Here is a 26,520-nt window from a genome sequence, read left to right on the forward strand (position 1 = left end):
ACAGGAGATCAAACCTGATTACCTGCCACTGAGGGGGAAGAGCTGGAAGGGAACTGTTCCATCTGGGCAGCAAACAGGAGCACAGAGGGATAAGATCAACTGGAAATGAGGCTTCACGGGCGGCAACAGCACGACTTAGGGGAAACTCCCTTTCTTGCAAGGTGAGCAGTCACCTTCCTTGCTCATATGCAAAACATTCTGAAGGTGTGATGCACACACGGTGCTATTTATTGTTTGAAAAAACTGTGGCCAAGTGCCAGCAACCAACTCTTTTGGCAAGCACATCCTTCTGTCCAGAGGGACATGACAGCTTGAGGAATAACTGCCTGGCCTGGACACTGCAGAGCAGGCTGCTACAATCCTGGCGGCTGGACAGTGACCTAGTGCAGTGATTTTCCAGCAAAGATCACAGCCCAGGTCCAGTGCCTCCTCGGTACAGTCTTATCCACCCTCCTCTTCCATGCACAAGCAAGTGATTTTTGCAGCTGCACCCATTCCTGTTCAGGATCCAGCACTGGTGGACATTGTACCCACCCAAGACCAACTTCCCTGCTCCTGACTGTGCCACTGGTGACAGCCACTCTTCTTCCTTAACAACTGAGCCACAGGCTGGCTATGGGGGGCAGGGACACAGACTCTGAACTGGAACAGACTCTAACACTCAGATTAAAAACACATTTAGAGGATGGTCTCATCAGGACTTCCCGTCTCTCCTTAACCTTGATCCCCAGGTGCTCAGGCTAATAATGTTTCAGATGTTCTATGGTGGGAACCTCTGAATTGCTCATTAGGCAGCCAAACCACATCAGAGCTATTCCGGGGAGAAAGCACTGGGAATCTTTACAGGAACCTTTGGACTCCGAGTCACAGTATTAGCATTGATTTTAAATGAAATAATGGTCCCCGCTGTGCATTAAAAGCATTCTTTATAGAAAGCCAGCAAGGTAGAAAAGAGCCATTGTGCCCAGAGCCTTGGCATGCCTCCAGGCCCCTCTGCTCTCTGGTGAATGGCAGACTCTAATAAAGGCAATCTTCACCTCCTCGGCGCTCCACACTGCCCGGTGTTTGCTGTGGGCTCAATGAGACATCGTGTACTGTCTAATGAACATGGGAAATTAGCCCTGCCTCTCTCGTCCTGCCTCAAGATGCCATTAAAGAGCTTTCAGGGGTCGAAACAAGCTTTCACCTAAGAGGGGGAGAGCTGCTGGCTGCATACAGCTGCACCCCCCGAGTGCTCCACATGGATAAACGCACACTGACACACACACAGCCATACCTTCCTTGTCACCAACAGCGGGGCTCCGGCTCTTCCCCCTGGGACTGCTGCTGGGCTGCTGCTGCTCCTTCTCAGCCTGCTGCTGCTGGGACTGGGAGAGCTTGCTCGGGGGCATGTCCTCACGGGCAGACTCGTGGGCTTTTGTGATCTGCTGCTGGTAGAGGGCCAAGGCGTGGGGAGGCACCTGAGGCTTCGCGCTTCCACTCTGCAGAACCCCCTCTGAGAAACCTTCTGAAATCTGCAAAGCAGGAAGGGTTGGAGATGCTCATCAGGTGCTGTTGACTTCCATAACAATCTTGAAGACACCAGGAGTTATGAGAAGCCACTGCCCCACACTATCGTGGCAAGTCTGAGCAGAGACCAAACAGGATTTCATAGCTCACTAGCCACAGGAGATTAAAAAAGCCCATGACAAAGAGCATCAGCTCTGTGCTGGTGATACTACAGGAAAGAGTCAGACTCGTTCAAAACCTCTAATCTATAGTTACGTGCTTGTAGCTTTTGCCAGAAGTTACATTACAGCAGCCACATGTTAAGCTGCAATATGGGAAACTGGATCAGGAATGGGTCCCCCCTGAGCATGCAAACCCCAAAGCAGGGATTTCCTCCCTGCCCACCCTGTGCCACTGCTGCTCCAGTGCGATACCAGGATGCTTCTCACAGCCCAAGCCACTGTATCAGTACTTCCAGTACATGGGTACTGCCAATCAAAAAGAGGGACCAGGCAAAGCTCCTGGGTGAGGAAGGTGATATCCTTCAAGCACAAGATGAAGTGCAGGGCTGGGAAGGTGCACTCTTTCTTTTTAAAGCAATGGGAGGCAGCAGTCATGTGGCAGCGAGAAGCTTTTTCTGCCCAGACCTCCCACGATTTTCTGATAAAAGAGCTCAAGAGACATCCAAATGCTGCTGGCAGAGCCGCTCCAGCAGCTGGGAACACGCTCTGCACAGAGAGCACCTTGCCAGGCCGGGGGGCTCACACCGCCCAGGCACAGCTCTCTGCAGACCAGAGGCCATCCCCAGGGATGAGCACATCCCTGCAACCCTGACACACACCACGGAGCCCAGCGGGAGAGCATGCATGAGGCACAGGCTGTGCTCCCAGTCCTGGCCCTCTCCAGCAGGGTACTCACAATGGGAGGGATGGCAGCAGCTCTCTGCTTCAGCTGTTTCAGGTCCAGCGGCTTCTGCGGCGAGGAGTTGAGCCGGGTGTCGCTGGTGGTGCTGAGCAGGCTGGGCCGGGGGGACAGCAACCTGGAACCAAAACACAACATCAGCCATGGACAGGTGTGGCCCGTGGCTCCCCCACACCCTGCGCCCCTGTTTCGTGCTGCCAAACCCAGAGGACATCCTCTGCATCAGAGAGGAGCGTGCGTCAGGACCGCTGTGTCAGGAATCTGGGCTCAAAGACAACCCCCATGGGACTACATGTTCAAACAAGACCCTTATGTCTGGCTCAAGAGGCCCTTGAGCCCACTTTCCTTCATCCCAGTGCTATTTCTAGCAAATGTGCTGCTGTCCAGAATAAATCCGAGGGAAAATGGACTCCAGAGCTGGGTGTTATGGAGCAAGGTGACCAGCTCAGATTTCATTTGGACATCATGCTACCCTCCAGAGCTCACATGTAGGGCTCACCAAGGGCTGGCGAGCAGCTTCATGCTCTTCTTCAAGGACTGTCTTTTATCAAGGCGCTAAAGCCAGGGCAAACCACCACTGCAGGCAATTTGGGCCCTCGGGTCACGTGAAAGGCTGGATTTGGATGGGATTTGGTACTCAGCAGTCCAGCAGCTCTGCAGCTCTGCACCCTCACCACTCACCCTTCCCCTTGGCTGTTTGAGCTGCCTGGTAGACACTCAGCCAGCTGTGCAGAGCCCCTGTGCAAACACGGGAGTGTCCCCATGGTGCCACCAAAACAGGGTGGGATGGAGGCACGCAAAGCCCATGGGTCAAACCCTGAGCATGTCCAGCTCCTGAGCTTGTGCCAAGACCTCAGGGACCACGTCTGCCCAGGCCATCTCTGCTTTCTCTCCCTCCTGACTCCAATTTGTTGAAGCCAGTTCATAGTTTTCGAGCTTTACAGCTTGATTTGTTTATTTTAGCTGTTATTTCAGTGCTCTCTTCAGCCTATAAATTTCAAGGTCATTCCACGCTCACCCTTGGATGAATAAACAAGCGTGGCGGGGCCATGTGCAGGGAATAAACTCATCGTGGTGCTGGGACTGCCCCAGCCCTGGCTCTGCACAGTGCCCAGCATCAGAGGGGAAGGAGACCCACCTCCACACCGAGACCAGGGCTGGGCACCCAGGGGAAACCAACCAAGGGACAGCAATTTGGAACTCTTCCCTAAATAATCCCAATGACGTCTGCCTGTGGAGCCACAGAGGTGTTGTGAAGCCACACTCCTGGAAGGCTGCAATGCCCCAAAATCTGCTGAGACACAGGGCTGGGGACAAGGGCACCCAGCACTTGTTCCTGAGACCTTCACGCTGGGCTGAGCCGTGGAACTGCTACCCCAGCATCTGCTTCGTGCACTTGTTGGTGCTTGAAGAGGTACATTTAAGAGCCCTTGAAGTCCCTTTAAGCACCCTCAAGATGTTCAGGTTTCCTGAAGCCCTCCAGGATCCTGATGCTTCGGAAGCCAAAGTCAGTATTAAATTCATCAATATGCAAATTGCCTAATTTATTACGTCCCTCCCAGCAGATCTTGTGCCAGACAATGGAATGTCTGTTGGGTGCTTTGCTCTGGAAATCACCATATGAACAGTTCTTAGCATCTCTTATCCACCTGCTGCACAACTCAGCTCCTCCAAAACCCAAGGACCAGTGCCTTAAGATGACTGATGGCATTGGAAGGATGGGAAAAGAGTCAGAGCAGGAAGGGGTTGGCAGGCTCACAGCTGAGCCTCAGCAGTGTGAGAATGTCCCCACCCAGGCACAAAGCTTTGGGGATGACCGTGACACTGCATTGCCCATACTCCTTCTCCTTCTGCCATGCAGATGCATGGGGACTAATTTAACTTCCACATGATCCAACACACTGACACACGACCCAGCCAAACACGACTCCACAGCAGTTGTGCAAAGGCAGTGGCTACCAGACCTCTACAATGGGCTCCCCTCAAGCCAGAGACACGGCTCCAACATGGAACTGCCTTGGCAGAGTCCCTGCACCTATAGCTGAACCAGCAATGGGATATGCAGCACCGGTTTGGTTGGTGCAGGTGTCTCCTCACCACGTTGCAGGTCTGCAGCGGTAGCTGTGTGTGGCCTCCCTCAAATGTCCCCATCTGGTGTGACCTCCTGCTTGCAGCAGCCCTCCTGCAGCACTGGCTGCACGGAACCACAGACAACCAGCTGCCTCCTTCAGCTCGGATGAGCTCAGGCTGCGCCTCCTCAATCCTGGACATGCCTTTGCTAGCGCGAACCGCAGGAGGAGGACCAAAAAAAGGCTGCCCTAACTCTGAACCCTTTTCCTTTTCTCACTGCGGGGACACCCCAGCCACCCTCTGTCCTCTCCCGGGAGATGCCGGGGACAGCTTGATGCTTTGGCAGGCGCGGGGAAGAGCACCCACGCCCCGCTGGCGCTGGGTGGGTGTGTGAGCATCGGGTGATGCGGTGACGGGGCGGCTCACGCGGCAGCCCCGGCCCCGCTCCATCACGCTGCGGCAGCCCTCGGCCCACGGGGGAGGCAAAGGGAGCAAAGCTACAGCTGGGAAGGGCACCGAGCCCCCCAGCTCGTGCCAAAAGCTCTGAGCCAGCTGAGGATCAGCCCTATGGGTGCTCCTGGGTTGGGAAGAGCCCGATGGCAGCGCCAGCTGCAGCCTTCCCATGCCAGCAGGCTCTGCTATCGCCCGCGCCTCATCGGCACACCGGATAAGAGGAGTGGCCCGGGAGCTGCGGGACGCCTGTTTAATGTTTAATATTCCTGGAAGCTGGTAACTGTTTGACAAGCGAGATAGGAGCTGACTCAGCGTGGAGCTGTGATGGAAAAGTCGTTCCCAAGACGACTTGCTCCTCTGGTGCTGAGAAGTCGGTACAAGCCACTGCTGCCCTGATTTCGGTTGGGTTAATGTTAAACTGGAGGAGGACAGCCCTGCTGGCCTCACTCTCCCTTACTGGGAGATTTGCTCCTGCCTGGGAAGCAGGGGAGGGTGGGGAGGGGTGGTGCTGGACTCTGGCCATTGCTGAAGAGGAGCACTGCAGCCAAGAGGCCTCAGCCCTGCCATGGGGCCAGGGCCAGCAGCATCCACACCACCCCTTGGCACGGCCAGCGCTGTTCCAGCTGCTCAGCAGCGAGGGGCTGCACCCCAGAGGATGCTCCTGCACTGGCAGTGCTCATCCACTGGCTCCTGCATCAATCACAGGAGAAGCAGAGGCCATTTGGAGCAGTGGGATGCACAACAGCTCCCTCCGACTTCATCCCACCACTTTGCTCAACTGCCTTTTCAATAAGCCCATCCACGGTGCTGCACACAGCCTGGCAGCACCCATCTTGCTGCCAAACTGCTCCCTGTGAGCCTACAGAAGGTTTGCTTGCTGACACTGGATGCAGGATGCCAGCCTTCAATCCCTGCCCACCTCTGAGTCAAGGTGGGACTGATGCCCCTACACACAATGGCAGGGTGTACACAGGAGTCCTACCTGGCCCAGGAGCCATCCTAAAATTCAGTGCTACAAATATGTGTGTATTCATATATATTCTTTAAAACCTCCCCAGAAAACCCTCTCTCCCCATCTGTGAGGCTCTTGGGTGGGGAGGGCCCTGTGGGAAAAGCTGGGAGGGGAGCAGGATGTTTCTCCAAGGAGGAGGCCAGTGTTTCTCCTCCCTGTCCCAAGAGCCATCCATGAAGGGTCTGAGGCGCTCTTGGCTGCCAGGCCTAGGGGTGGGTGGAGGGCTCCAGACTGCAGTGTCTCAGGTGAAGACCCACTGGCACGGCCCCAAGAAAGCTCACACACACCACATTCTCCTGCCTTTATGGCCAGGATGCATAATTTGCCCCTACAGATCCGAGCAACATCTCTGCCAAAGGAGCAGCTCGCCCCCTCTTGCACTGGAAACGCAATCCCTGACACGACTTTTCTCCTGCCAGTGCCAACTCAGACAGAAACCATTCCCAGCTCCAGATGCTGGCAAACCAGCACAATTCCATGTCCCTGAGAGCACATCCCGCCCCACTGCGTCACCCAGATGGGCAGCTGCCACCAGCACATGCAGTGGCTCTGCACCCAACATCTGCCCACGGCCGTGTCCTAGAAGCACCCGTATGTTGGGACATCGCACTGCTTGTTGTGTCACAGCCCCTTTGGAAGCAGCAGTCAAAGGGCTGGGGGCACATGGGGACACAGCTGGGAAGTCCCTTTGCCTGGGGGAACGCCTGAGCAGTGATATTCCCAAGCAGGAGCTCACAAAGGCACCCATGGGCGCTGTGACACACAACGGAAAAGCTCATCTGGCCTTCGGGTCACGCCCTTGTCCCCCTGTCCCCCGGCTCCTACCTGCTCTTGTCCACAGCATCCTGCTCATCCATCTCGTCCGCGCTGCAGGTCGCGCTGGAGTCGCTGTCGGGGTTCACCCCGGGGCCTTTACTGCCCTTATGGCTCTCCTTCTTCTCGGCCTTGGGCGTCCCCTCGGTCCCCGCCGTCCCCGCGCTGCTGACGCCGCTTTCCACCTTCTTGTCATTCCCCTTGTCCTTCTCCTGGCTCTCTTCGCTCTCCTCCTTCTTCACCTCGCTCTTGCAGGGCTCCTCGCTCTCCTTCTCCTCCGGCTCCTCCGTTTTCACCACGTCCACCACCAGGTCCTCCGGCACCTTCTCCTCGGTGCTGGGTGGCTCGGGAGCGGTCTCCGGCGGGGGGCTGGCAGCGGGAGCAGGGTTGGCAGGGGGAGCAGGGGGAGCGTCGGGGGGTGTTGGAGCCTCTTCCCACTTGACTGCCGGTTCCGTGCCGGCGTCGCCTCCCGGCCCGGGTGGTGCCTTGGCCCCGTTTTCGCCTCCTTCTTTGGCTTCGGGCCTTGGCGAGGGAATGCTCTCGGTGTCGGAGCTGTTATTTACTGCAGCTGAGAAAAGGGAAGAAATAAAAATAAGGATCAGCCTGAGATTTTTGCTTCCCATATCGCTGCCTCCACCCCCTCCCTTGGGAAGAGAACGCCCTCGTTCCTCTGAGGGGGAGATGATCCCGGGGCTGGGAGAACTGTGCTGGGATCCCCAATCCAGAGCCTGCTAAGCAAAGGGCTCTTCTGGGGGCCTCTCTGCTTGCCCAGCACGACTATTAACCCCCACCCAAACACAAAATCACACGCCCAAAGGGCTGGAGACTGAGTGACTGGGAAGCTGGATTTTAAGGGAAAACCCTGGCTGCTGGCTGGTCTGGCAGGACAAGATCTGCTCCCTTCTCACTCTCTCACCCATGGCACACGATCAGCTGCCCCAGACCAGGTCCCTCACTGGCACCCTACTTGCTGACTTACGTCACCTGTGTCCCTGGCTCTGCCACCTCTGGAGCAGCTGGGATCATCCCAAAACACTACACGTGTTTGTTGTTATTTAAGCCACTGGTGGCAGAAGAAAGGAGGTCAGGGTCGGTGAAAGGGAAGCGCTGGCAGTGCTGCAGGACAGGTTAATTATTACATGGGAAGGCTCATTCCCAGATCTGCCACCAGTGGCTTGATATGAGCTGGAAGCACAAGTGTCCATGCACCGCTCAGAGTTAGGTGCTGCCAAGAGATTGTTTCTACAGCTGGGGAGAGGATCACTCCCTCCAAGCCTCTGCCGGACAAACACGGCCAGGGCCAGGAACACCAGGAGATTTCCACAGTCCCATCCCAGCGTGTCCCCACCGGGCAGGGCTCTCACGCTCATGCCCCAAAGGCTTCCTCACATGCATTCCTTGACTTGCCTCTCTCCACAGCAGCTCAGCCAGCTTTCAAACGCTGGTGAGAGGAGAGCCACAGAGGGACTGCGTCCTAAGAGCTGTACATCGGAGCACATCCATCTGTCCTCAGAGTGAAATTTTACCACACTCATCAGGAATCTCAGTCATCTCCACTCTTATTCACTTGCAAACAAGAAATGAGGTGTCCTGTCACCCAGCCTGGACAAGCTCACAGTGGGTTTGGCAAAACTCTTCCCAACTGCCATTTGATGCTACTGTGAATGCCATGCTGAGACATCCAACAGTGGCTCATCCCAAGCTCAGCCAAGCTCTAGACTTCCTTGCATTCCCTCCAGATGCTGAATCCATAGTCTATACCGTAATTCCCCCATGGAGTCTTTCCTCCATCCCTGGATTGGCCACACAGCCCCTGCAACTGCAAGGTTATTATCTGAGCATCCTCAAATGTCACCCTGGAGCCAGGGCCCATCTCCTGTGTAACACCACCCTGACACTTCCATGCCCATAACATTTCATCCCCCTGCCCGTGCTTTTCCACAACTCTGTATGGCATCCCAGCAGCAGAACAAGAGCCAATGTTGGAGAGTTAAGCTCAGAAGCATGTCAAGAGATCCGTCTCTAATCCCAAAATCATGTTGTTTCCTCTCAGGCACTCTTACAAAGAGCAGTAACTAACTACCTCTTACTTGGCTCCTGTGAGTCACGTATCACCTCGCACAAAGATTTACCTGGAATCTGCTTTGTAATGAGTCACTCACAAGGACAATTTGAAAAGATTTCCCATTTCAAGTCCCATTAGCCTGGGTGCTAAGGCCAGGAACCAGTGTGGTGCCAAAGTGCTGGTTATGTTATTAAATTACTTTGACAGAAGTCAAATGGGCATTGTTGGAAAATCGTGCACATTTTCTCTCAACTCCAAACTGCTGTGCTTTCTAAGCGACAAATAGCTGAAAATTGTCACTTTCATGTTGTTTCCTTTCTTTGCTTTAAGGCTGGGAGGGAGAAAAACGCTCCCTTAAAAGGGAAAGGAGGAGGAAAAGCCCCACCAAGGTGCTTCAGCCTTGCTGGTGGGAGACCACGGCTTCCCCTGCCTTTGTTCCAGTGCTGGGCTCTGGGAATTCCACTGCCCAGGAAAGCAGCAATGCCCTGATGGGACGGGTGCACACAGACCTTGGTGTGTTATCTCTCCTTGAGCCCATGATAAGCTCAATGAGAGCCCACAGTGGTGGCTAAGAGCATGCAGGGACCCACCTTCGGAGCAAAACACCAAGAAATGTGATTTACAAGATGCCCTGGGAAGCCGTGTGCTCTTGGAAAGCGCACTGATGGAAATCAGAAACCAAAGCCATCCCAAAATAGCCATCCATCCATCCAGGCACGGGAGGAGGGCAGTGATCCAGGGCACTCCTTGCAAGCGTGAAATCCAGAGGCATCCAAAACGCCCCGAGCGCCGTGAGACAGCGTCACCTCGGTGTGACTTTGGGGTGACAGACCCCTCGTAAGTGCTGACATTTGCAGTCCTGCAGAGGCGTGTGCGGTGCCTCTGCTGTGACCAGGCAGCAAATCCAGCAGAGCTGAGCACATTCCCTGCCACAGCCCTCACCTGCCTCACCTTCTGCCTCCTCTGCCATCTCCTCCTCGTTGCCACTCGTCCCCGACACCTCCATCTCCTCGTCCTCAGCTGCGGGAGGGAAGGCGGCTTCTTCGTTCTGAACAGCGGCGCCTTTTTTCTTCTTCCTCTTGGCGTTCCTTTCTTTCTCCTGAAGGAGAGGGAGAATGGTGAGAGGCAAAGCCTACGGGGAGTTATGGGAGAGCAGAGAGCCCTGATCCTGCCCAAAGCGTCATGAGGGATGCTCACACTGCCAGGGACCCCTCATCCTGGGTAAAACCCCTGAGCACAGGCTTTGGGACCAGACTTGCCTGTTCAAAGCCTGGCTGCGTGGTGTCACCTGGCCTAAAACTTGTGACTGCTCTGCAATGGCCAGCCTGGCTCCACAGGGAGCTCCAGCCTCAGCCAGCAGCGAGCATTCAGGGGAAGAATGGCACAGATACACGGACAAGGGACAAGCATGCAGAGAGAGGTCACCAGTGCAGGGCTGGCAAGAGTCCGGGGGTCATGTATCTGCTAATGACACACGTGTGATGCGTTGCTCCTGCTCTACCTCCAGCTACACAAACATGCGTGGGCCACGACTCGACGCTTATCTGCAGATAACGAAGCTGATGCCCCAGATACGGCCCAGCCAACATTTTCATGCACCTGCTTTCATGACCCCTTTGGCAGGTGCTGCCGAAGAACTTTGCCTCCCATGCCAGGACAGCTGTCACCAGTGGGCAAGCTCAGTACAGTATGGCATCCCAAAGGTGACTGCCTGGTGTCCTGGCTTGCCCTGAGACAGCCCCAACCTCCCCGGCTGGAGCACGTGCCACAGCCACGAGGGCGTGGACAGCTGCTCCCTCCTGCAGACCTAAAGGAAAAGTCTCGGCTTTGCTATTGTTTCCTGCTCTTGTTGCTTGAGTAAATATTACCAGTAGGAACAGGCTCATCATCTCCGGCTCTCCCTGCAAACCCCACATGAGTGACGTGTGTAGGACGTTTATTTACATGGATGAAAAGATAAAGCCGTGGTGGAAACGTTAACTTTGCTGCTGGATCCCTGTGCTGGGAAGAGCTGGTCCCCCCCTTCCCCCACCCCCAACTTTTCAATCCTTTAGAAAACTTCCAGATAAAACAAACAAATACAACTGCTTTTTTGCTTGGAAACGCTGCTCGCTCAAAATCTATTTTTATCAAACTGGGCAGGAGAGAGGGAGAAGAGGCACTTGAGGAGCGGCTCTGTGCAGGCGCGGGGAGGCAGCGGGAGGAACGCCAGGCTCTGTGGTTCCCTTGCCCCATCCCTGCCCTGCCGGTGGTGTCCTGGTGCTGCTGGCATTGGCGTCTCTGCCACGGCAGCGATTCAGCCCCGCACGTTCCTGGGTGAAGCAGCAGCTCCCCATCACGCTAAGGCGGTGACAAAGCGCCGACGTTACTATGGCAAAGACTTCTCTGCCTCTTACTCACGGGTCCGTGACTCAGCCGCGGGCAGGAGCAGGCTCCTCGCTGGGAATTAGCCGGGAACCAGCCTCTGCCTCAGCACCCTACTTGGCCACAGCCTGGGGCTGGCAGAGCACAGCAGTGAGCAGCGCCAGGGGCACCGTGGGTCCCTCTCCTGGCAGACCCCACTGCTGGTTTTTAGGGAAAATTATGTGAAATACAGGGCGGCAGATCCTGGCTACATCTAGAGAGGTGTTCAAGGCCACCACTTTGCATCTTATCACACCTACAGCTCCAGATTCCTTGTGCAGTCTTGCTCCTCTCTCCTTTACACCAGGTCTTTCTTGAGGAGCACCTGGGACTTGGTGCTACTCAAGGGTTCTGACTTGCCAAGGCCACTGAGGAGGTACACTGTGCACAGCAAGGACACGGACCCCTGCACCAGGGGTCACTCCATGCCTCCTCCTCCACAATGTCTTTTTGGGTCATCCTGACAAATCTAGCCTCTCCCTGCATGTGGCAGCAACAACCCAAACAGCTCCCAAACCCCGCTACCAACACGGGAATCTCCCATCAGGCTCAGCCTGTCCTAACAGCAAGACCAAGGCAAGTGAGACACACTCATTCCCCAGGAGCAGAGGCCACCAGACTGCACTCCTGAAGCAGTTCTGCTGCGCAAAGCCACCACCATCAAAAAAAGCAAGGAATTAAAAAAATGCTGCTCAGAGGAGGTCCACAGCACTTTGTCTCCAAGCAGGACCAGCTCCAGGGAAAAGCTGGCCCCTTTTTCCTGCACAAGCCAAAACAGCAGCAGTCAGTGACAATCACACCACAGACTAAGACAGTGCCTAACCTCCAGCCACTCGCAGAAGGAGCAGCTCTGAGGACACCGTGTATCCCAATGCCCTGCTTTCCTTAAATGCCAAGATTAGCCAGTGCAGTGTGCAGAAGGTCAAGGCTAAGTGACGCTGATGCCTGGGACACATCCGAGCGGCGCAGCAGCGAAGCCAAGCCAAAACACACAGCAGGGCAGATAAAGTGAAGCCTCAAGGTGGCCTGACCCTGCCCCAGCAGTAACAGGCTGCCTGTCCCAGGGTGCAGCTGACTGGTTTGGTGTCTGTCTCCCATCCCACAGTGGCCCCACAGCTCCTCAGAGTCACCTGCACAACCCTGGTGTCACACCTACCTGGAAGAGGAGGCTACAGTATTAATGAACCCCATTTGGGAAATGAACGAGATCTGCTAATTAAGTTTACTCTCACTTAGCATGAGGAGGAAAAGCAGAGCCACTGCATTTCCCTGCACATGATCAGCAATAGCTGGTGGTGGTGAGGTCAGGGAATAATCTGTGGATGTCATGGCAAAACTGCTCCACCACGTGCTTCCCTCTGCAGAGGCTGTGGCTGATACTGGCTATAGGATGAGATTTGGAGGCTCCGTTTGGTTGGGATTATATTTAGGAGTCAGGAAGGAAGGTCCATGGCAATTTAATCTCAGTTGTTCTTTCATTTTATTCAGCTTTCTGGCATCTGCTGTTGCCACAAAACAATAGAGTACAATAAATAACAGCTGAATGTTCATTGTTCTTCTCCACGACCGAATCCCACAGCCTCCAATGCTCGAAAAATAAAATGATGATGCTGATATAAACTGCAAGTGAGAGTGAGCAATTAGACTGGAGAAGTCTAGCGGCTGCCTTGGAGGGACGGATGCAGGGAAAAATGTGGTTCTGCAGAAAAACACTTCCGCGATATAATTTCTGCAACATTAAGGAGCAGAGTAAATTAATACACACCGGCTCCACTGCCAGCAAAGCTGTATGATCTTATTTCAGATTCTCCCCAGTAATGAACAATGATATCTTTCTAATGTAACTTTTTATATTCAGAGGGCTTGATGCACATTTCACAGAATATTTCATTCCAGCCTTTATATGGGTCTGGGGGTCTTTTATATAGTTTGTTTGCTTTGTTTCTAAAAACAATTCGGTGAAACATGGGAACACAGGAGTGTCTCTGTGCATAGAGAATTAATAAAAAAGAATCGCCGATGTCTTCTCTTTCTCTCATTCCTATAGACTGACTAGGATATTAAATTCCTGGGTGAGTCATTGAATGTTTTCCTGTCTTTCTTTTTACTCTTGCTGTAATAGCTTGCTTGGAAAGATTCCTGCATTGAACATTGTCCTTTGCATTTTCAAAGCACCCCTTGGGGGTTTAGCCATGTGAATTCTATTAGCCAGAAACTGGGAACCCCAGGATATGCTACAAATGAAATAATTATAATCTTTAGTGTGTCTCTGAGCAGTCCAAGCTATCTCCAGAACACCAAACAAGCCCCACTACATTCACACCCTGCACCACATGCCAGTAAAGAAGCAGCATTAGCCTCATCTGAAGGGGAAACTGAGGCACGGAGAGGTGTGCACATCTGCTTGCAGTGCTGAAGAAAACCTCTTTCAGACCCAGGCTTTCCTCACGTTGTCCTAAATCCCTGATTCTCTTTGTGGCAAAGCAAAGCAGTTTACTGCAGGTAACTGCAGAACCTGCAAGGCACAGACCCGTGTGGCCCTCTGCTCACCAGGGTGGAACAACACAATCTCACCAGAGACAAAGTATTTGCACAGCCATCAGAACTTGCATCCTGGCCAACACAGCACAGCCCCCTCCTGCTGCTGCTCCTTATCTCCCTGCGTACCAGCCACGCTCCAGACACCCAGGCATCTCCCACGCAGCAGCTCTGCCTCATCCAGACCTCCCAGGGACAGATGGGTGGACAACCCTTTCCCGTGCCACTCCACAGTCCCCACAGCTTCCACACAACGTGATAAAGGCCCCCCTCGGCTGTGGAAAGCATCCAAGCCCTTGCCAGGAAATATCCACAGTGCCCAACGCAAGGCTGGGACAGGGCTCTCACCATTTTCAGTTTGTGCTGCTGTAGGATCTCGTCCAAGTTCTGCCTCTTCTTGTAGTTGAAGTAGAAGTTTTTGCACTGCGACACAGTCTTGGAGCCCACCATCCTGGCAATGGCCGACCAGTTCCGCCCATGCTCAAGGAGACCTGCAGTTGGAGGAGGCACAGAGGAGAAAGGTTTAACACCAGATGCACTCGCACAAGGGCAGCATTATCCGCACAGGACGGGAAACCTCCTCCGTGCAAGCCAAACTACACAGGAACAATATGGTCACTAGCACCTGTCTGAATGGCTTCTAGGCCACGGGATGATCTTTGAGAGCCTGTTTTTCTTTCCAAAGGGAAAAAAAAAAAAAAGGCACTATGATGGCGGCCTCTGGAATAAAATACATCCCACAGCCGTGTCTCGGCAGTCACGAGGACGAGCGGTGCTCCCTCTCCTTTGGGATGGCTGCAGCAGGTGTTGGCACGCCCAGGAGAACTTGGGACAGCTGCTCTCAGCCCCTAACACGAAGCAAAGGCTCTTCTCACCCCCCTGTGCCCCAGTGATGATTTCAAGAGGGGTGGCAAGGCACACAGCCCTGTTAGGGAAGGGGAGGGAAGCCCAGGCAGGTAAACCCAGGTGATGTCCCTGGCTGGGAAGAGGCGTGCCAGGGGATTAGTGCTGATCACAGGTTCATGAGCAAAAGCAGCTTCCCAGGTCAGGCATCGTGCCAAGGGCTGGCAATCCTGGCCAGATGGTGCCACCCGAACATGGGGCAAACCCAGCAGGGTGGAGGAGGATGAGGAGGAGGAGGAAGGAGACAGTCAGCAGCCCGTGTTCTTGCCATCTCTGCAGGGGTATCTGGACACCCCTGGTCCTGCAGATGGAGGTAGGAGTTACGACCACAGCCCAGGGATGGCTGCAGTGGCACCTCAGGCTCCTGGAGGTGACCTGTGAAAGAACCATCCAGGCTTCCTGGGGAAGTAATGCCTTGCTGCCTGCAGTTATTCCTGCTGTGTGGCTGGTCCCTCGTGTGGTGTCTTGTGGGGCTGGAGCTGCCACCAGCCTGTGGGACACTGCCAGCCCAGCTTTCTCCTGACTGCCCGTGTGATGTCACTACCAGGCCAACAGTTCCCTAGCCTCTCCCTGCACCTTGCGTGGGCACAGGATGCAGAGTCTGTAAGTCTAGAGTTACTATACTGCCACAGAAAGATAACTTCAAGATTAAAGCCAGCAGGAAATCAACCTGCTAAGAACATCTTTTTCCTCTGCCGGGGGACTTTCTGCCAAAAGATAAAGGCACCACAGAGCCCTGTGTGGCTGGGAGCAGGCACTGACCACTGGCTCCATATCCAAGCCCCTCCCTGGCTGCTCTGACACCATGGGGCTTGGGACCACGGTGAGTCCCACACTGGGGCTCCTGGCACAGTTCTGTTTGTGCCTGGGAATGTGGCAGCTATGTCCCAGCCCTGCTGCCAGCCTCCTGCCAAGCTGCTGCCATGTGTCAGCCCGGCCCTAAAGTGCCAGCCCAACCTCTGCTTCAGCCCAACAAGGAACCCCAGGGGACAGGCTGATCTCAGCACAGCCACACGTAGCTGGGCCCAAAGGACATGGCCCCAGCCAGGATCTGCTCTGTCAGCCCATGCAAGGGGTGGGCACAGAGTGGAGGCTGAGGGCTGCACTGAATAGACGGTACCATGTACCCCTAGAGAGATGAAATCCCCCTCCCTGCTTGCCAGGTCCTGGAGAAAACCAGCAGCACCCAGCACAGCAGGAGTTAACACCCAGCTGGTGCCTGTATCCTGCCCGTCCCAGCACCAGGCTTATCAAATTGCATGTACGAGGCATCGCATGCACTGAGCACCAGAAAGGCCCCGGCGAGCCAAGAAACAAGTTTGAGGTTTAACTCTGCAACTCCCAGCCTTGCTCAGCCAAACCCACGACCTCTGTCACCCCGCTGACGGGCTGGGACTGCTTTTAAAAAATGGTAAAAAAAAAAAAATCACATCCGGCCACCAATCCTGAGGCAACGAGTGGGGCTGGAGTCCTCCCCCTGCCGTTGCTGAATGCCGCAGGGGAAAACAGGACAGTCCCCAGTGTCACAACCCATCCCCTCTGACACAACCCGCTGCCGCCGTCCAAAGCAAACAAGCAGCTCTGTCCCTCTGCTCATCACCACGCTGGTGGCCCAGCACCAAGTGTGACAGCGGGGCCAAGGCTGATTGTGTGCCCCCGGCAAAGCTGAAATCAAGACACTGGCAGGGGTGTGGATGTGCCATAAGAACGGGTGTTTTGGTAGGAAAGACGCCAGGAAGCAGGAGCCGGCACGGCAGAGCTCGGGGCTGGGGGGTTGATGGATGTCAACCTGAGTGGTCCCCAGCGTGGTGTGACCTTTAGCAGCCTCAGGCAATGCCAGCTCCTGGCTGTCCTTCCCCCTGCCCGGGCTGGCTGTGCCCCTGCTCACCGGGACACTGCTGAGGAGCCTGCAGCTGACCAGGCAGGTGGCCACTGCTTGGGAGGAGGAGGAGGAGGAGGAGGAGGAGGAAGCTGCCTGCAGCCCGTGCCCGCGGGACCGGCAGGGAGCCCCGCCACTCTTCTTCTACACGAAACCAGGGCAAAACAGCAACACCTGCTTCTGCCACGCTGTAGTTATCTGCACACTCGGGAGGGACCAGCCGAGGGACCCCCGGACGTGCCGTAAGCTCCCGGCTCTCCAGGCACCGCATCTCCATGAGCTCCTCCAGCAGAGCCACCCCCAGAGCCCGCTCCCCGTGCCCGCAGTCCCCGGCACTCCAGCCCGCCTCGGCAACACGCGGCCCTCGGTTCCGCATCGCAACTGAAACTATGACTAACCGAGTTATCAGATCCTCGGGAAGGCTGAGCTCCTCGGCTCGGGGCGGGGGCTCCGGACGCAGGGTCTGCCGCAGGCACGCAGCCACACACAACCTTGAGGTTAACCCCATCCTTCGGACCCCAACACCCGACTTACGTGCTCCGGCTCCGGCGGGCAGGGAGCACACCTGGAGTGTGCGGCGGGTGGGCTGGGAAGGACACGGCTGTCAGGGCACTTCTTCAAAGCCCCCCCGGGCACGGCAGCCCGCGGCAAAGCGCTGCGAGTGCTCCGCTCACACCCTCCCCACGCATTTCGCTTTCGCTCCCTCGCAGCAGCCGGAGACAGAGAAGAAAGCAAAGCCGGTTCCTTAAATCCTGGGGGCGAGAGGATTTCAGAGCCATGGGCGGCCGGGAGCGGCGAGCAAACGGGCACCGAGGCTGGAAACCAGGTCACAGGCGGCAGACTCCTGACCCCAATGGCAGAAGTTGGTGGGAACACATGCTCCGGCCCCAGCGCTCTTCCCTGTGCAGCGAACAGCGTTCTCCGCTCTCCTCCTGCTCGCTCGCCGGAGCGTTCCAGCCGGCTGCAGCCGCGGTTGTTAAGGTGGATGGAAGCGCCGCCAGTATTTTCTCTCCCCTACCTCATCTCCTTGCTCAGCAGCTCGGGGCTATAAGGGAGACTGTGCAGTTTTCAGGAGATGCCCGACGTTGCCAAAAAAATAATAATAATTAAAAAAAATAAAAATAAAAAAAGGCAGGAGAAAAGCGAAGGGGCGGGAGCGCGGCAGCTCCGCTCCTGCCAGCCCGGGGACGGGGAGCCGGTGCCGTCGGTATGTGGCGGAGCAGCGAGCAAGCTCTAATCTGTTCCTCTGGCTGACCCGGGGCTCGTTGCATCTGAATGTGACCTCTAGACAGAGCATTAATAACGAACGTGGCGCTGACCCAAGCTGACAAGGGGTGCGGCGCTTGGCACCCGCTCCCGCCCTCCCTCGCTCACTTTCTGTCTCCCTCGCTCTCGGCTGAATGTCAGCGGCAGGGGGAGGGATCCAGGAAAACAAAGCTTGGCTAATAGTTTTCTCCGCTCTCAAGTGAATCAAAGGCGCTTTTCTTTGGGGACGTGCGCGCCGGCGAGCGCAGTGCCGCACCGCCTCGGGACACCTCGGCCCCGCGGCTGTGCCCTGGCACAGGAGGGACGGGGAGAGGTTTGGCACCGGTGTGGCCACGGGCAGACCCGGGCCTCTGCTCCGCAAGTGGAAGCTGGAAGGAAGAGGAGCTTTTGGAGAGCCGGCTGCTCAGCAGCATCTCGGGGAACTGAGAAGAAACCTGGAAGGGGCAGGTGGGGGCTGTCGGCTGGCAGCCCCTCGGCTCTCTGCAGCCGGGGGTTTTTGGCAGAGACATCCCAAGGCTCTCCGGCATGGCTGCCCAGCTCCACCCTGGCCTTGGTGAGGGCGGAGAGAGCCCCTAAAAGGGTCCCTTCATGGGAGCTCGCGTGGATTAACAGCCCAAGGTTATAGGGGAAAAACGAAGTGATATTCCCTACGCCTGACGGTACCTGGTGTGGTCCTTCAGTACCTTTTGCGCCCACACACCCTCTTGGGAGCCAACACGGGAGGCAGTTCTGGCTACGGCACAGCCAAAATGTGCCGCAATCCTGTTCTGGAGAAAGACCAGCCCTGTGGAGTCAGCGACACCACCCAAGGCATCCCGAAAGCGTGGTCTGCATCGCTTTCCCGCACGAACCTCGGGGTGGTTTGCCGAGGCTCGGAGAAGGTGAGTAACTTCTCCAGGGCCATGGATCCGTGGGTGGCACAGCCAGGTGCACGCCAGGCTGATCCTGATGCTGTGCCAAGGGAAGCAGTGGGGATGGTGGAAGGGGGGTGAGCCCACATCCCTGCAGGTGCTGGGGTGTTGCTGGAGGGACCATGGCACAGGCAGCTGGCTCGGTGTGCTACCCACAGTAGGTGATGCCCTTCTTCCTTCAGGTGATGTTGGCACCAGCCTGTCATGCTCCCAGTGGACCTCTCACTTGGTGACTGGACACAATCATGCCTCTGATGTGTCCTACAGCTACAAGGGAGCTTGCAGCTGAACTTCCCAGCACCTTTCACACCCATCCTGCCACTCTCCTCTGCAGGGAGGCAGTGTCACAAACAAGCTGTGGGCCCCTGACCTGCAAGGAGTTGGGACCCCTGACCAACTCAGCTCTGGTGCAATGTCCCCTCTCTGCTGGCTCTGGCTGGTCTCCCTTTTGAAATGGATAATTCCTATACCACTGCATCCACCTGCTGCAAAACCTTGAGCTGCCTGGTTTTACTACTGTTCCCAAAGCCTTTCTTTTTTTGCTGTGTCCCATCCTTTGACACGAGGGGACAGTAAGCCCTCCTAGAGATGTCACCCCCTCTGGTCCAGCATGGCAGTGAGTGTACAAGGTGCAGCCACTGCTGGCAGGCCCAGCTCTCTTCTTTCACCTGGTTCAGATACTATTCCCGCTCCCTTATTGTTGAAAAAATAATACTCAAAATTAAAATGTAGGCAGCAAATTATAGTAATTACCCAGCAGTTCCTCCTGACAGGCCTTTTGTATTCCATTCACTGACACTCACTAAGCAAATCCTCGCAGTTTGCTCCTACACACTCGAGAAACATTCAGCCAACGGTGGCAGAAAGTGCAGCTCTGGGGGCAAGGTGGGCACCAGCACCACAGGCACAGTCCTGGGGGTAACACCTTGGCTGAGAGGCAGCCAAGCACCAGCCTGGGACAGCAGGGTTGGGGTTCAGCACGGTAAGTGTGGCTAATTTATGCCTTGGACACAGTTGTGCCCTCATGGCACCCGATCTGCCCCATCCTGCTGATTTTTACCACATTGCTCCGTACAGTTTGTGACGAGCAGCAGGCACACACAGCACTCTGCTATGGACACTGGGACTGCCAGGCTGGGCCCTCCTTGCTCTGAACTGCCCTTGCACCCTGCCTGGATTGGGGACACCTGAGTGGGAGAGCCCAAGGCACGTCCACTCAGAAGGACAACGTGCAGTGATGGGCACAGGCTGCAAACCAGTTTCTCCAGCCCACTATTACTACTACCAGCAGGTTTTTACAGTTGTAAATACCTCTGATGGGAGGAAGGGAAGGCTCCAGCATGAGCACAGGGGAGACAAAGGGAGGAAAGTATGGTGCTGTCAGCTCCCCAGCATCACCCAGCCAGCTCCTGCATTTCAAAGGTGATGCAGAGTGGCTGACTTTATTTTAGTTTTGTGAACAGAATGGAACTGGGGGGGAAAAAATGGTTCAGGTCAGTTTAAAACTCAGATGAATTGCTGGCAGCACTGAAAATAAGCTTTCAAAAGAGTGCCTTCAGTATCCAAGGGAATATTTTTTTATCTACCCAAAAGGAACTATATAGGAGTTTTCATGGGTTATTTAACTCTCTGTCATCAGTATTTTACATTCATGCCCAACCCTCCTCTGCCTCATCACGCTGACTCCATCCCGTGTCCTCTCCGTGTCCTCAGCGTGGGAAAAGGCATAAAGAACCCCAGGCTGGCTGTGCCCTGAGGACAAGGAGTGCAGAGCCTGGGCAAGGCACGGGAGGACCTCAGCAAGAACCTGCCACATCCACCCGCCTCTTTTCAAAGAACAAAACCACTTGTTAGACGCCACGGGGAAAACCCCGAGCTGGGCGAGAACAGGTACCAGACTTTAAAGACTAACAAAGGTCATGTCGAAACCTCCCGGTTCATCGAGTTCAGCTCCGGGGCGGTTGCGGCTGCCCTGAAGCTTTGGCACTCGTGGTGACACTTGGTGGAGGGGCTGGGGAGACAATAAACCCACTCATTGCTGAGGCTGGTGCTCACCCACTGCTGGCAGATCCCCTTCCAGCCTACCTTGAACTCCTGCCTGCGTGGGCTCATCCAGCAGGTCCCCCAAAGGCAGGAACTGCCTCAGCGTTGCCTTTTAAGGAGCAGCCTCATCCCGCTGCTGAATGCCTCTGCACCCTGCCCGGCAGCAAAGCAGTGGGTGCTGCCTGCTTCCCAGCTTGGGAAAGGACAGGGGAAAATCCTTGAGTAACTCTGGTTAAATCAAAACCTCCTGCTTTGAGGATCACAGCCGCGGCGCAAGGAGATAACATCAGAAAAAAAAACACATTCCCCCCACCGTTATCCCAATCGCTGCACATTTTGACAGACTACTGAATCGAAGTTTATTGCATAATGAAAGTGTCATTAAGCAAGAACTTTCCTCTTGCTGGGTTTTTTGTTCCTCTGTTTAAGTTTAGTAACATGGTACTCCCCTTCACCGTCTCCCCTGGCAGACACAATCCTGCTTTTTCTCCTGATTGGAAACTCCCTGTGCAGCTCTGTGACTGTGGAAGAGAGCAGGCAGCTCTGCTGTCTCTCTGTCCCAGGGCTGTTTTTCTCTCAGCTCCCTGAACACAAATGACATGGAATTTCACGCCGCACACAGGAAAGCCAGGGGTGGACAGCAGGGCTGGGCTGATCCCCTGGTAGGGAAGTGCTTGGAGCAGAGGTCACTGACTGTCCCCATCTGCCAAAACACCCTGGGATGGTAGGGCTGACTTTCCCCGGGACCCACATCTTGCTGAACTCCCTAAACCAGCCAGCTCTGTGCTTTTACTGGTACCAGTATGGAGGAGGGTGCCTTGGATGGCCGAGTCCTTACGGTGAAGAGGACTGTGCCTGTGTCTCTGAGGCCAGCCTGAGCCGGCCACCACCCCCTCTGCCCCTGCCCAGCCATGCTGGCAGCAGCCCTGCCACCACCTCCTCCAGGCTCTGAGGTTACCTCCGGAGTTTCACAGTTGCTGTGAGTCGGAAACCCCCACCACACACGTCCCTGGAAATGCCAGACACGGCCAGTTCGAAGCATTAAAGCGGCTGCTTCCTGGCACAGGGGGATTTGGCTTTTCTGTAGAAGTCTGGTGTTGCAATCTCAGTTTCCCAGGTTGTAACGAAGGGAGAAACAATCAGCCATTGGGCTTTACACCAGCAAATCTCCCGGCCTCCTCCTGGCCCCTGGGCTGGAATAGTGCTACATGCTCCCACGCTTCATCCTTCCTTCACACAGGCTTTGGCAGCTGGTGCTGAGACTCCTTAAGTGCACCTCCAGCATAAAACAAGAGGCACTTTTTAACAACCAGATGCTGATCTCCAAAATAAAGCAGTGCTCGGAAAAGATCCCTCCAACGACCCTCCCCTGCCAGCATCTGCTCACCCCATTACCTGGCCCCAGGCCAGTTTGCTTGATTAAAGTCTATCTATTAAGTTTTGTGACTATAGAGAGCCCCGTTCAGCAATGCACAGGATTGGCACTGGGTTGTAAAAGAGGGTTGGAACAGCTTAAAGGCGAGCGAGCCAAACACTTTGGGATATTCACAGGCAAAGTAATCCAAGTCCACAGCTCCCATCGGCACCTGGGCAGCCGGCGCTCCAGAACATGTAATCACCATCCCAGCAGCAGGTGCATTTTCCAAGCTGAGCCGAACCTGCTAACACGCCTATTTGCCTTTGCCATCCCCAAACGACACTCATTTCCATTTTAATTTCCCATTTACAATCCTCTCCGGGCCAGGAGAGTCGGCAGCGACGCAAGCGGGATGCACGGGCTGGGGACGTGAGCTCGACAGCCCATCAACAGGACGTGACTTTGGCAAAAAATTAAAGCAGTGAAAGAGCTGGCGCAGGAGCGGCACGAGGAGGGGAAGTGGCAAGGAGGGCTGTGCTACACTCAGCACTTTTTAAAAACGGTCTCAGCAAAGGCTCTGAATCAGCTCCAGGATGTAAAGTCACCCCACGGTGCCCACAGCCCTGGCTCTCGAGAGCTCCCCAACACGTGCCTGCCGAGTGCTGGGGGTCACCGTCCTCTCCCTGAATCCCAGAGCTGCAAACAAGGCAGACACTCTCCGTGTGCCTGGAACAGATCACACCGAGGCCATAAAGCTCCGAAGAGTGGGGTGAAACTACACCCCACGCATGCTACAGCCACCAGCAGCTCCAACACTGCAATGGACAACGTGTCCTCACCGTTTCCTACAGCCAACTCCTGCCCCGTGGGACACTCATGGCTCCAGCCACAGCCCAGCCATCCCTGCTGTTGGCACAGCTCCTGGGGCTGGAGAAGCTGAGCACACACTCCCTGCACCATTCCCTGCCTTCCCCACACGCTCCCTGAGTGGTGCTGGAATCAAACCAACAACGGGACAGGCAGGATCCAGCCCCACAGCTCAGGACCCACCACACTACACCAAAGCCAGCAGCCAGATGCTTTCTATCTCCAGTTGCTGGGTTAGCTCCAGCACAGCCGATGAAAGAAAGAAAATGAGTGTCTTACCTTTTTTAGCCGTCTCCATCTCCTCCTCGGTCCAGCGAGAGCTTTCATTCATTTCCAGGGAAGCTGGGAAGGAAAAAGGAAAGGGAACAGTCAGCTGTGAGTAGGAACAGCAAACCCAGTGAGCTCACAGGAGGTGTCCCAACACTCGAACCCTCTCCCATGCCCTGTTCCCTGGAGGCATGACAAAACCACACACAGTGCAGAAGTGCTCCCATGAGAAAGGCTGTCATGGTGTGGGCTCGTGAGGCTTTTCCACGCCACCATGTGCACCCCCAGCACAACACCCCTTCGGGATGCACCTCAGCGATGCAAAACCTCCCTTTTGGGCCTGGAAGCAAAGCCAGATGGCTTGAGAGTGGCAGCAGACTTCCTGCTGATGGTGCCACGCACCCTGGCACAAGAACAGGTACCTAAGATGGAGCTGGCTGTGGCTGTGTGCTTTGGAGGAGGCAGAGGCAGGGTGGGACCGTCAGAGACGGAGAAACAGCGTCACCTCAGCGGTGGCTTTGGCCGACTGCATCTGTCACGGGTGTTGGCCGTGTGACCACAGGCTCCCTCTGTGCCATCACTGGGCTCTTGGACAACACCTCCGAGCCACTTCCAGCAGCAGTGGGGGCCTCTCTGGAGCACTGCCCACTGAAGGGGACATGCTGCTCCAGCCAGGAGGCTGACAGGGGTGTCAGCATCTGATGCTGCCTCTCTCCTCAACTCCAAGCAGGTGCTGGGGACACCGAGGTCCTGCATAAAGCCTTCACTATGCACCAGTCCTGCTGGCAGCCTGGCACAGAGCAAACCCTACAATAACACACTGGGGTGTGAGTCAGAGACAAAAAACAACTCGGTAAGGAAACAGATTTCCGGCTCAGGCTGCCAAGGGGTTATTACTCTAAACAACAGGCAAAGCATTATTTCAACAGTGATGAGAGATGTTTTGACAGTGTCCTTTCAAAATGGAAAACAGGCTGATAGGTTCAGGATAAAGAATACAGGCAAGAAGACATGGAAGCATCTTCCAAGATGCTCTACCAGAAGCTGAGACCCTGTGGGAGGGCCGTGTGGGTTCCAATGCCCACAGCACTGGGCAGAAAGATCTCCTTCAGAGCTGGCTGAGCACGATCGCAGGTGTCACCTCCCGGAAGACAGCACAGGTCACTGCCTCCCCCAGAACCGTGTCACCCCTGGGACAGCAGCCAAGAGGGAGGGAAATCAATACCTCACCGCTTCCCCCTGGCAGCAGGCAGAGCCACAGGGCCACAACCTTTACGTAAAAACGAGTGTCCCCAACGCTGTGCAGGCCCTTGGCTCAGCTGGTGATGGCTGTTATTGTATGGTACAGAAATGCCACAGAAACGGCCCGTTTGGTTTGATTAATGGCATCGCCTGAGGTTGCAGAGTTATGAAACAGATGCCTACGGGGAGCTCCGGCACGCTGCAGTTAAACCACAATACGGTTTTGTGCTGTTTTTTTTAATGTTCAATTGGTATTTAAAATGCAATAACTTTCTTAGCCAATCTAAATTAAAACGCTATTGGAGAGACATAAAGTGAAATCAATTGCTCAGATATGTCACTGGAATTGATCCATTCCTTTTTCCCAATTTAACACGGTCTAAAGGCCTCCCTCTGTGTTCGCAGTGAAGTTTATCAAAGACTCCGAGATACCAGGATAAAAAAAATCCCATCTAAGTTACTGGCATTATCTGCTGCTTCTCTGCAGCACTGCTGAACAAGTTGGAGGGAGAGAGAGCAGGGCTCTGTTGTGCTGGGGACTATTTATATCGCCTGTATGAAAACAGAGCGCTCGCAATCAAGGCTTCAGCCAGTTGTCAGCAGAGAACAGGGAGGCGAAACACCTCCGCGTGATTTATAGCACATGGAACAGCACAAGCAAGAAACTGCAGAGCAAGGAAACCGAGAGGAGTCACCCTGCTTTTATTTTTACCTGCCTTAGGTAGCACAGCAGTAATTTGGTACTTTGACAGAGCAGAAAATATAGGAAAAGCAGCCAAATTCCTCGATGCATTGGGTTCTGTAAGTCAATACATGAGCTCGCTCCCTGGGGTGGCAACTACTGATGCTGCAGATGCCAGAGGCAGATGTGCCCAGTGTGGGGCTGTGGATGCTGCCATGAATTCCCATCTAGCCCAAGGCCAGCATGGCAGTGTGACATGGCTGTGGCCACGCTGGGGGCTGGAGCAGTGGCTGCATGCCATGGTACAAGCAGCACCCTTTGCTGCATCAGGCATGGATGGAAATGGACCAGCCCAATGCCCAAGGCCAAGGAGGAGCAGAGCCCACAGGCTGCAGCTGCTCAGGCTCCAGACAAATTTGAGAACAGAGCAGGTAGGAGAAGTGGCAGAGACCCAGGCCAGCCAGGGAGGGCAGAGCAGGGTCCTGTGCAGAGGTCGAGGGGACTGGGAAACCAGAGCAGCCCCAGAGGGAACCAGCTCCAAGTGCAGGAGGGACACAAGCCTTGCCAAAGCACTGCTGAAACCGAAGGCTTCCCTTTTTGTCTTTTGCAACACTTTCCCTCTGAGGCCTCAAAACCCATTAACACTCATCCAGGTCTGCCCAGGCTTACAAATGCCCCTACTCATCCTGGTGAACCACACTGAACAATTCACGTGGTAGCGAGAAACATCATTGCTGCTCCCCAGAAAGAAGGACTTCACAAAGGAAACCCCTCTTCCACGAGCAGGGAGCAGAGCAGGGTGACATCCCAGCACGATGGATATCCCAAAAGCCCAGCCCAGGGCGGGATTCTCCTTGTCCTGTGCCACCTACCCAGCTCTGCACTCTGCTGTGGCGTGGCTGCCTCCTCGTTGTTGGCCTCGTTGGCCATGGAGCGGGTGATGCGGCCCTTGCGCCGGCCCTGGCTGTTGGCGGTTTTGCGACCTTTGGAGGTGACAGTTTCCTTCTCATCGTTGTCTTCTCCGGATGTGTCGTCGTTCTTGTCCCTGCAAAAAACAGGGAGAGAGGGAAAAATCAAACAAACCGTTGTTTGGTTGGTTTGATTTTTTTTAGGTCGAGCAATTATTTCTCTGCACGTGTTTGGGGATTTTTCTTTTTGTTGTCGGTTTTTTTTAGGGGGGCAGGTCTGCAGCTTTTTTGCAGACGCAGGCTCTTTTCCTGGCTGGGATTGGCGGTGGGGTGATTTGTGGTGGGGTTTTTCTTTCTGCAGCTGGCTGCAGCTCCACCACCAAGCGCACGCAGAGACCTGACGGAGACAGGTTTAATACCAGACCATTCAAA

At 55.1% G+C, this 26,520-nt stretch overlaps 1 protein-coding gene across 1 annotated transcript in view; it reads right to left on the reverse strand.

Moving 5' to 3' along the window:
- Nucleotides 1-26,520, reverse strand: part of NCOR2 (nuclear receptor corepressor 2) — a 176,172-nt gene that overhangs the window by 29,770 nt on the left and 119,882 nt on the right. The window contains exons 16-22 of the mRNA XM_066331748.1: nucleotides 26,053-26,225; nucleotides 23,269-23,331; nucleotides 14,112-14,254; nucleotides 9,774-9,921; nucleotides 6,770-7,325; nucleotides 2,407-2,527; nucleotides 1,277-1,514 (exon numbers count right to left, since the gene is read on the reverse strand). Coding sequence (XP_066187845.1) covers nucleotides 1,277-1,514; nucleotides 2,407-2,527; nucleotides 6,770-7,325; nucleotides 9,774-9,921; nucleotides 14,112-14,254; nucleotides 23,269-23,331; nucleotides 26,053-26,225 — 1,442 coding nt within the window. The remainder of the gene's footprint in view (nucleotides 1-1,276; nucleotides 1,515-2,406; nucleotides 2,528-6,769; nucleotides 7,326-9,773; nucleotides 9,922-14,111; nucleotides 14,255-23,268; nucleotides 23,332-26,052; nucleotides 26,226-26,520) is intronic.

This window comes from Sylvia atricapilla, chromosome 17, assembly GCF_009819655.1.
Source record: "Sylvia atricapilla isolate bSylAtr1 chromosome 17, bSylAtr1.pri, whole genome shotgun sequence".
NCBI classification, from domain to species: domain Eukaryota; kingdom Metazoa; phylum Chordata; class Aves; order Passeriformes; family Sylviidae; genus Sylvia; species Sylvia atricapilla.